Genomic DNA, 11,278 nt, shown 5'->3' with positions numbered 1-11,278 from the left:
TGATTGTCCTAATAAAGTTTAGGAGTTAGAAGTATTATCTTCCCATGTAGGAATATAAAGTTTAACCTTACTGAATCTCTTACGATTTCTCTTTCTTGTTTACCTTTTTATGCTTGAGACTTGTATTTGAAAGATTTTTCTATTCAGCTCATCTTTGCATAAGGAATGCTTGAAAGTCCTCCATTTCATTAAATATCCTTTTCTTTACCCTGAAGGATTGTACTCAGTTTCGCTGTGTAGGTGATTCTTGGTTATGATCCTGACTCCTTTGCTTTCGGGAATATCATATTACAAGCCCTCTGATCCTTTAACCTAAGCTGCTAAATCCTGTGTAATCCTGACTGTGGCTCTACAATGTTTGAATTGGGGTTTTTTGGCTGATTGCAATATTTTCTCATTGACCTGGGAGCTCTGGACTTTGGTACAATAGTCCTGGGAGTTTTCGTTTGGGGGTCTCCTTCAAGTTGTAGAAACTTGTACCTTCTATTTGATCAAATGAGAACAACTGGACTTGGATGAAGACATTCTAGTCTTTTAAAATTTTGAACACAATAGACAAATATATCCATACGCACAAACTGGGTTATATGACTGTCTATCCATTTCTCATCCCCTTCCTGCATGCCTCTGCTGAATGGCATGTGAAATATGGTCCAGTGCCTGACTAGATAGTGGGTTAAGTGAGGTTTTACTCAACGATAATGATAGCTCAGCCTCAGGGTGGACTGCCAAAGCCAAGTTACAGTGCATGGAGTGCTGGGCCTGCGGTCAAGAAGACTCATTTTCCTGAGTTCAAATCTGTCCTCAGACACTTACTAGCTGTGTGACCCTGGGCAAGTCACTTCACCCTGTCTGCCTCAGTTCCTCATCTGTAAGATGACCTGAAGAGGAAATGGCAAACCACTCCAGGATCTTTGCCTAGAAAACCCCTAATGGTGTCACGAAGAGTCAACAAAACTGAAATGACTTAAGTCACTGAGACTAATTTGGGGAGTGGGTGGGGAGATCTGTGGGAGAAACATGGTGTCTAGGCCTGGAGGATAGTTTTTCCTGCTGGGGAGGGGGGAGGAGCTGGGCAATAGCAGAGGCCATGGCAAAATGGCTTTGTAAAGTAGGCCTGGTTTTCTGGTGGATGCTAATGTAGCTGGCATCTTCCCACATGTTTGTACAAGTTAGAATTGAGTTGCTTTGGCCAGATGATCTTTGTTATTGATTAGCCAACTTGGTGGCAAGCCTCTCCAAACTTAGCTAGTCCTTAGATGAGAGAAACAAAATTCATTTCTAGAGTGTACTTGAAGTCTTTCGAGCTCAACAGGAACTAACTGGACTTGCACTGTCAGACCCTAAAGAGCCACGATTGAACTACAGTGAGAAACTAAAGTCAGACTTTAGTGGAGGAACTTACTATATTTGTTTTTCTGGTTCTAGATCAGTGTTAATTCACTAAGCTTTTACTAAAACCCTCCAGGTCTCTTCCATGCAACGTGGTGTGAGCCCCATCTTTTCTCCCCCTGTATTTGAACATTTGATATTTTGAACCCCAGTATAGGCCTCTGCATTATCTAAGTTGGTCTAATTTGCATATATACATACCTGTGTGTGTGTATGTATACTAAAAGACCACAGTGTAGCATAGCGAGTAAAGTGCGTCTGTTTCTAAGACTCAAATGGGACGTGTACAAAATGTTTTGCAAACTTTAAAATGTTATATTAATACAGAAAGCTCTCAAGATCCTGGATTAATTATAGGCCTTTTAATAAAGAACTGTCAAAAAGGTTTACTAAGAATAAATGAGGACACAGTATCAAACAGTAACAAATACCTAGAAAAGTATGAAGTCCTAATAACTTATCCTAGGTTCTATTTGCACTACTATTATTTACAATTACTTCCAGTTACTAGAATGAACTCGGGCACCTATTTGTCCTCTTCACTGGAAACAAAACAAGCTCTGAAATGGAAGCTGAAATCTATTATACAGAAAGGACAGAATCTCTTAGCTGTTGTAAAGGAGGTCCATCTTGTAATCACAGGATAGTAAACTGAAAAGGTGTGATACAGCATATCACTGAATGTGGAGTCAAACTATTCTGCTACTTACTACTGGTAAGGCCTTTGGCAAGTCACAGCATTTATAAGGGAGTCTCTTTCCAACTCTTCAATCTTATTTTCAGAATACAAAGCCTATTCTTAAGTGTGAAAGGCACAGGTTTTTTTCCCTTCTGCTCATATAAAAATCTTCTACTAGCTAGTCTTGTGACTTTAGCTATTTTGAAGCCAGGTACAATTGTTTCTTCATTGGAGATTTGGGGACCAGACCTCCATGGTCGTTTCTAATTTTCTAATGTTTCTATGATCCTTTGACTTGAAAGAATTGTATGATTTTGCTAAAACATTAGGTAAGAGTTAAGCTGTATATTTTTTTTCACATAAACCTTTTATGGAAGTTCTTAAATTTTATTATTATCCATTGAGGAAAAAGAAATCTGTATCCAAGATAAAACATAACTTCTATAAAAACAGTGTTTTCTATGTTCTTGCTCAATAGCAATTCAAGAGAAAATCTATGCAGATAAGTCTTCAATTTTAATTGAAATTAATTTATAAGTCAAAGTGTTTACCCAGTCATTTACAAACTAGAGACTATAGCTGTCTCAATATAATTTTCAAAATTAATGAGTCAGTAGTCTTGCATAGTTTACAGTTTAAAATGTATAAAGCTTAACTCATATTAATTTACAGTTCATTAAAAAAATAAACTATAGGAATACTGTCAACCATTAAGAATGCCAACAAATAATGCTTTTTAATGTTTCAGTAGTTTTTTCTTTAAGACCTCGTGAAGGTTAAGTCTTAAAAAAACGTAATGTTGACATATAAGGATGGTATAAATATAAAAGTAGCAATTTTGATAATTATAAGGAAATGTTTACTCATTTTACTCCCCCATTTAAACAGATTTTCATTTAGAATTAGAAGACATGGGAAGCTATGCATTCTGCACAAAATGAAAAATATTGTTTTAAAATATTTCTTGTTGAATACACACAAAACCTTAAATACACTAAATAATAGATATGTATAATAATCTCTTCAAGATAAGAACTCCTTTGATACAAGTCTTTTCCTAAGTAGTTGTATTGTGTAATATCATGCCTGAGGTCCTTCTTTGCAACAAGGAAAATAGTCTTCTGTCCTGAAAAGGATAGGAGGTTCATAGACAGTTTGTTGTTGCCTTGTAGAATATGACTTCTGGAAATAATTGTAAAAAAGGAAAATTATACATATCACAGAAACAGGTAACATGGTCTCTTTTTAACAAAAGCTTTTGTCCCCCCAAATTATTCTTCAAATTTCAGATTTATCTTTGGTCTTGCTTTAAAAAAATTATCTTCCACAGCTTTAAAACATCTCACCTGTTCTCTTTTCAGCCAGAGAAGCTAAGCAGTTAATTTAATTCTAAATTTTTAAAATTTCTTCCCACTCACACTGGTGCATTTCATTGGCATAAGGAACTAGCTAGTGGTAAGGAAGTACAAATTTAGGGCTACAATTTAATCTAGTGTGGGCTTTAAAAAAACTATATATACTAAAGTCAAACTTCTAAAATTAATAACTTACATTAAGGAAGGATGGCACATTAATTGTGTGCAAAAGTTTCTTTAATGTATTGGGGAATGTCCCAAGTTCTGCTTCTGCTTTCGTCACCTGCTCCTCCATTCTAGTCACACAATTTCCAATCATTTTAACAAAGGCCTAGGTAAGAAGGAAAAACATGAAAAAAAAAACAAAAAACAAAACAGAAGGCTTTTCAGTATTATACTATGTGTATGGCCCAATTCTGCAGGTGACTGCAAAAGTTAATGTTAGAAAGTAATAAGCCTACATGAAAGAATACAAAATTTCTCCTGCCTGCCAATCCTATTTACATAAATCTATATGCAATTTTTAATGTTCATTGTGTTGAATGACAAAAAAGGTAGAACAGTTTAATAAGTGGCACTGATTATAATAACTAATTCATATCTTAAGTTAAACATTTTTGAAAGCTAAAACCTGATTTTTTTTTTTGACAAAATGAGGTCCTGCTTTGCCTAATTTCACCTATACATTTCTCTGGTTCTTACAAATATACCTAAAAAATTGATTAATACTAAAAATTAGTTTTGATGAAATCCAAAAAAGAACATTAAGTCACCCATAAAACAAGTGAAATTAAACTGGCATTGATGATTTTGGAGTCTGTAGTTTGACTGTGTATAGCCTGTGAGATTTTATCTCATATCCAATTAAGAAAATCAATCCTCAACATTTTTTAAGCCCCAAACTATTTTCTGCCCCCATCTCACTGTTTTCCAGGATCTCTAAATGCTTAGCCACCATGTCATAAAGAACCTGGTAAAAGTTAAGCCCTAAACCATTGTTTCTCATCGATTTCTTCTGAGAGTAGAAAACCATCTTATTTTCCATTTGTTTTCAGGCAATCACCAAATTTGGTTATTCCCACCATTAACATCTCAAGGATGTTGTCCTTAATATAATTCCTATAGTTAAATTCAGAACCTCTGCAATATAATTGCCCACCAGTCTTTTCAGTCAATACACATTTTTTACAAATTATAAATATGCTGCCTATACTGCTAGTTATAAGTATTGTCTTAAAGTAACTGCTTAAAGTAACAGCTAACTGCTGTCAGAATACGAACAATATACATTCTGGATAAGTACTAGGATAGTGAAGTTTCTAAACATAATGCAATGTCCCTTTGAAGTTTATTATCATTCATTTTACCTATATGTCAAAGTTTAAATCTGTTTACCGATTATTACTGGTTGTATACTGATGCTATATACTATTTGTCTTAGCTGAGACGAAGTTTGTACCAACATAAAGATAAATGAAAGGTAGATTTTTTTCTTAAATTTTAAGCAATTGATTTCAGTAGAAAGATTTCTGAAATCTGCACTTAAATTCAATTTTAAACCAGTTTATGCAAACACACAGATCACACGCACACTCACTTACACATTAAAAAGAAACAGAAATTCCAATGCACATTACTCAACGAGATCATAGCGCAATTGAGTCCTCTACCATGACTGCTTGTGTTTACCGCATATTAGCACTACTTCATATCTACTTGGATACTGATTCCCACAGATTTCGATCCTCCTTAGATTAAGTTGTATGACTCTCTCCTCCCCACGTATACACTCATAGGTCTTGAAGCAGTGAGTTTATCAGTAATTAATTAACAGGTATCATTCTAGAGCCTCTTTCATTATGTTGCAACTTATTTGCTTAACATACTATCACTGGATCATATTCGTGAGCAGCACTAGTAGGACATATACTGTAAGTGGAAACTTAACACTGGCTACCTAGCATTGAAAGGGCACCTAATAGTCACATTGCTTTTGGCTTGTTAATTCAGGAAAAGCATTCAGCCAAAGCCACATCCTACTATTCCATTCCAACAATCCCACCACTATTCTGCAGTACAAATAGACCCAAAATTTGTATTTCGCTTTGCTAATAACCCCAAAGGACCTGGTTAACCTTTCACTGGGCTTCAAAGATCCTTTGAACAGTTGATTATGCCTGTTCTGTATCACGCTAGCCCTTTAAAAAGTGAACATTTTACCACAGTGAATTAGTTGAACAACAGTAGCTCCAATTCTTGTGATGAACTCAGAAGTAAAAGCTCCAAGCTTTTAGAAAAGTGTTTAGTTTTCATTAGTAAAAACTAATTTTATTTATTTCCTCTCCTCATGTTTTGTATTCTGAGCTTAAAATCCTCCTGTATTCAAATAATGCTTACATAAACGTTGGTGATAAAAGGTAGTTTTAAAACAAAATAGACAACTAAATAAATTTTCAATAAAATGCAAGCCTATAAATACAGCAAAATAATGGAAAGTTCATACCGCCTTCAAAAATTAATTTGTATCATACATACTTTTAAAAGTCACTACCTACCTCCAATTTGTCAATCTTTCTATATATCTCACTCATTTCAGTGGCTTTGGTGTGAATATGAGGTACACTTTCATTGACTACTTGTGAGGAGTCACTTCGGATCTAAAACGAAATATAAATGACATAAATGACACATTTTATTTTACCATAAATATAAGAGAAAAATATACACACCATTACTAAACTGAATATATGTGCTGAGTTTCCATTACTTGAGTTAATCTGTGATTTTGTTAGTATGGCTATTCCTCACCAATGACACATATTACAACCTATCCACACCTCATACTGCGACATCCCAGCAGTATTTCTTAGGCAGTACACCTCCAATGTGCTGGTGGAAGTGGAGAGCCAACACTTTTCTTTAGGTCTCTATGTTATATAGGTACCAATCCAGCATACAGACTGTTATCTATCCTTTGCTCTTATTACGCGGTTGGCCTGCCTGTTCCTTTTCATTTATGTATTTCCTTGATGCCATTTTAAAATCTCAATTTCCCACTCTTTATAAGGCACTGTACTGGGTCCCGGTGACACAAAGACAAAAGAGACAATTCTTGCTCTCAAAAGTTTATATTCCACTGGAGAGTTATCACCTAAGTAAACAAGGTAACTTTAGTAGAAACAGAGCACTTAAAGCACTGAACAATGCCTTGGAAAATGGAATAGAAATTGAGAGCATCATGATTGTTTCAATACAAGTGTATATTTATAAACATTTAAAGAACAGCAAAATGAGTTCAGTCAAAACATACCATATCTAGCATCCCAACAAATTCATCAACTCTTGTTAGTAGGTCCTCAAGACTCCTGTCTAAAGCTTCTATCTATAACACAAAAATACAACGTTTAACTGTGATGTGTTTCCAATTGACATACATGAGCATACTGAAGGATCAATAAACTTTTGGGACAACTTTCTAAACATCAAGTGAATATCTGGATAGAAAATACAGTAAAAATGACTTATTTTTCCATAGTTTATTTATACTGATTTTTAATACTATATTACTCTATTTCAAGTGATTTGTTTTTCATTAATGTGGAGTGCCCTTCACCAACAGATCACAACTCCTCTGTGCTTTAAGTGATTAAAAAAGAAAATTCATCGTGGGTACTATGCTGATGAAATTAAAACCAATTCTATATTTCACATATTAACAAAAATAATCACTGTATTATTTTTTAAAACTTAATTAGTATGTTTCTCAGTTTATTAAATTGTATTTAGCTTTCTGATATGGTAAATTAGTGTATTTTTAGGATTCCAAAAATATTAAGGACCAAAAACAATCTCTCTCTCTCTGCTTACAAGCATACTGGACTATTGATATTGAGACATCAATATTACAAAGAGGCTATAGAGTAAAACGCCAGTATAGTTTGTATGGTACAAAAAGGATACTTAGGTCATGGAGTGTTAGAAAATGGGTATTTAGTTGATAATAGTCACTATACAGCTATAAATATAAATTTATCTTGGGTTATTAAGCAAACGGGACCCTACTTCAATGAGAAAATTTACAGAAGATGTGACCTTTAAAGAGGATATACTTTAGAAAATAAGTCTTTTTCTAAGTATGGGAAAATTGCATGCATGTAAGATGGGGAGGGCAGCTAGGTGGCATGGTGGACAGAACACTGAACTTGGAGTCAAGAAGACTCATTTTCTTGAGTTCAAATCTGACCTCAGACACTTACTAGCTGTGTGAACCTGGCCAAGTCACTTAACCTTGTTTGCCTCAATTCCTCATCCGTAAAATGGGCTGGAGAAGGAAACGGCAAACCACTCCAGCGCCTTTGCCAAGAAAACCCCAAATGGGGTCACAAAGACTCGGACACAACTGAAAAAAAGACAACTCAACAACAAATTAGATATGTCCTAAGAAAGACAGAAAGCAAGTAAGACACGGCACAAAAGGAGGAAAGCAGGGTGTGACAAATAATGAAGGGGGGGCCTGTATTACAGCCTATTCTAGTCCCTCTCAAAATACATGCAAGATGCCCCAAAATAGCACTAACTAGAGATAGGTGAGCTGACAACTTTAAAACCACAATTCAGGATCTGAACCTGATACAGAAGGGTAGTAATGAGAAGTTAGTGCCCGGTTTTCAGTACAGGGGAAAAAAATCCCTTCAAGGGCAAAAGGTAGGAATGGAAAATTATCTTTGATTGAAGATGACAGATCAAACTTTGCTAAATATCTAGGCCCAGAGAAATCTAGGCCCTCTGTGGACAAAACATTGTTAAACGTTTGCCTTTGTTTCTCTTGACTCTAGCAATATGCCTTGCTTAACTTCTCCTTACCAGTTCTAAATCCTTTGATCGATACATTCCTTAGGTATCAAGAGGTCAGACCTTAGAAAAATTATTCTAGCAGCTAAGTGGAAGAGGAATTAGAGATGCAGAGTCTGGAAATGATAGCTAGCATCTATGAAACATTTTGGCTTTACGCAGGTTATCTCATTTGAACTTCAAAACCCAGGAAGACTAGGACACTGTGACAATAGTCCAGCTGAGAGAAAGGTACTATGTAAGACATGCAGAAGTATATTAAGACTTTGCAAAAGTGCGACGATGATGGTATAACTCTTATTTCAACAGACATAAAATTTGAAGGAGGGTAGAGATTGAAGGGTAGGGGTGACGTTCCTATTACGAACATGTTGAGTTTAAGCTGTTGACTAGATTTGACCAGCAGGCACTTGTTCATGAGGGATCAAGCAGAATTTCGGAATGTTAAACCTTCAATTTCTATATATGGGAATCATCTTGGTAGAGATAAGCATTTTTATATTTTGTAAAAAAAAAAAATCAACGGACAGCATTTACAGTTTAGTGTTAACTTCTCTCTGTAGTAACAAAAATATAAAGTCATATCTATGTATGGTTATCCACAAAATGCTCAATGACTCATAGGGACAGAATCGACTTTAGTGTCATCTCCCGAGTCCCTCATTTTTCATAGTAAAAGCTCAGGAAGGAACTTGTTCAAGGTCATATAGGTGGTAAAATGATAGGAGTCCAGATTCAAGCCTTATTCTCTCTTCAAATCCAGTATTCCTTCCACTATGTGCCTCCCGAGTTCTGAGACTTAAGGCATAAACATTTTACGAAATATTTAGTTGGAATTAAAAGGAAAACACAACAACTTAATTGAATAGCACAATCATCCTTCAGCTGTTTAAGTCTGTTTTGGGGGAATATTTTATTATAAACTTAATACCCATAAGAATACAATAATACAAGAATACAATACATGAACACAGAAACAGCTTGTTAAATTCTAGGCACTCGTACTTTAACAGTCCCTGCGAACTCCTTCCACTTCTGTTTTTCGTTTCCCACTTCCATCTCTCCTACTTAGGTACCAAAGTGCTGCGTTTCAAAATGCACCACATTTACATCTAAAAAAAACTTCTGCTGGGTCACGGGCGCCACTAGGACGTCCTGAGAAATGGGGATGCTTTTCATATAGGCTTGTGTACTTCCTCCCTTTAGATGAATGGGGGAGGTGGGATTGGAAGCAGTGCCAAATCGCCAGGCTTGTTATACATTATCTCCCTTCACGCTCTCTATAAAGTCCAACGAGGCAGCCCTGCCTGTTAGCATGCTGGGGCTTTTGCACGGGCTGCTCCCCTGGCCTGAAGTATGCGAGAAATGTTAAGCCTTACTAGCTTAAAGCTGCACCGGGACTTTTGGGACACAGTGCCTGGCACATAACAGGAGCTTAATAAATGTTTATTATCTTTTTTTTTTCCACCTCGCCCCTACCTCTTGGAATGGCTACTTGTCTACAAGGCACCGCTCGGCTAACAACCCCTCGATGACGCCTTTATTGATCTCGTCACCCTCTAGCGCCTCCCACCGCAGATTGATTTTGTATATAATTAATTATATATTATTATTACATAGTATATATTAACTATATTATACAATTACACACACACACATTTAAGTATACAACTCTCTCAACCCAAGAATCTGGATGAACTCTGACTCTACGGCCTAAGAAGGCATGAACAGGCGCCTGTTCTGCGGCTACACAAACAGACGATGCCCACAGGGGCGGCGTGCACTCACAGAGTGGGCACTCAGCCCCGGCGCAGGTGGGTGGACCGCTCGGTTACGCTATCCGGGATCGGATAACCGGGCTGCCTCCCCTCCCTGGGGGCGGAGGGAGCGGTTCATGGCGGAGACGTCGGGCAATAAAGGGCGGAGGCCCGAGCGGAGCGGGACGGGAAGGGACGGGAGGCTGCGGACAGCGTCCGGTGGGACGTGGGGGGGGAGGCCCAGAGAGGAGGACATCCCTCCCCGGGCCCGCTCACCTCCGGGCCGCCTCCCTCTCCGGCCGCCGGCAGCAGGTAGGCGGCGTAGCCGGCGGCCGCGCGGCGGAGCAGAGGCAGGTCCGAGCCGACGGCGTCGCCGGAGACTTCGCGGTCCCGCCCGGGCCGCCGCCGCCCGCCATCCTCCTCCTCGGTCGTCGCTGCTTCCTCCTCTTCCTCCTCCCAGAGCCCGGAGGCGCTGCTGTGGCTCTGGGAGACATTCCCGCTGTCTCCGCTCCACGCAGCTCCCGGGGGCTCGAGCTCCTCCTCCGGCGCCAAGCCCTCCCGCGGCCCCAGACCCGCGTGACCCCTCTCCATGGCCTGGCAGCAGTCGGCTCTCGCGACGCCGCTCCCTCCCTTTCACGCCCACCCGCGGCTCCAGCGCTGGAGCTCGTGGGCGCGCGCACCGGAATCCTCTTCCCCCGCCCCCCCGTTATTGGCCACACCCACCTGGAGTTCGGACGCGCCCAGGGAGCTCCGTCTGCCCCTCCCCCCAGCCTCCCCGCCCCTCTCAGCCGAGGCGTGTCACGTGCTGGGGAGGGGCCAACGCGAGGGCCTTTGGAAACCAGCCTGGGCTCTTAGTTTGGACCGGTCCCACAGGCTATAAATGCCAGGAGGGTAACCACGTTGGGCCGGAGAATGCTAATTGGCTGCTGAGAGGCTTCGGGGCTGAAGCCTGGGCCCTTGTGGATGAGTTTGCATCCAGAGGTGGAGAAGCTGTAAGGAGGAAATTTCTTGCACCCACCTTTCCTTGCCCACCAGCGCTGGCAATCCCCGAGAAAGAAATCATAATGACTTTAATAGCCTACGTTCGGCTTCCACCTCCCTGCGCCTCTTCTTTCCACTGATGGAAGGGCTAGGGAGTGGAGCACTCCACTCCACCCAATGCCTTTCTTTATGGAAGCTCCCTCCACCGGCATCTGCTGCCCTGCCTGGATTTCAGCTCCGTGAAACAAGATACCCCTGCCAGC

The 11,278-nt window shown here is 39.4% G+C and overlaps 1 protein-coding gene across 2 annotated transcripts; it reads right to left on the bottom strand.

Moving 5' to 3' along the window:
- Positions 1 to 1,732: 1,732 nt before the first annotated feature.
- BLOC1S4 (biogenesis of lysosomal organelles complex 1 subunit 4) lies at positions 1,733 to 10,755 on the bottom strand. 2 transcript variants are annotated; one of them, XM_036741116.1, is made up of 5 exons: positions 10,311 to 10,755; positions 6,737 to 6,808; positions 5,982 to 6,083; positions 3,623 to 3,757; positions 1,733 to 3,253 (listed from the first exon to the last, which is right to left on the bottom strand). In XM_036741116.1, exons 1-5 carry the CDS (start codon positions 10,623 to 10,625, stop codon positions 3,152 to 3,154), a joined length of 726 nt encoding a protein of 241 aa, XP_036597011.1. In that variant the 5' UTR covers positions 10,626 to 10,755; the 3' UTR covers positions 1,733 to 3,151. The 2 variants fall into 2 exon arrangements, with proteins under 2 accessions (XP_036597011.1, XP_036597012.1); XM_036741117.1 differs by lacking the exon at positions 6,737 to 6,808 and having other exon boundaries at positions 10,311 to 10,692.
- Positions 10,756 to 11,278: the final 523 nt, after the last annotated feature.

Source organism: Trichosurus vulpecula, chromosome 1 (assembly GCF_011100635.1).
Source record: "Trichosurus vulpecula isolate mTriVul1 chromosome 1, mTriVul1.pri, whole genome shotgun sequence".
In the NCBI taxonomy this organism is placed as follows: Eukaryota; Metazoa; Chordata; class Mammalia; order Diprotodontia; family Phalangeridae; genus Trichosurus; species Trichosurus vulpecula.
The sequence above is the reverse complement of the archived record's forward strand: the minus strand, read 5'-3'. Positions and strand labels throughout refer to the sequence as shown.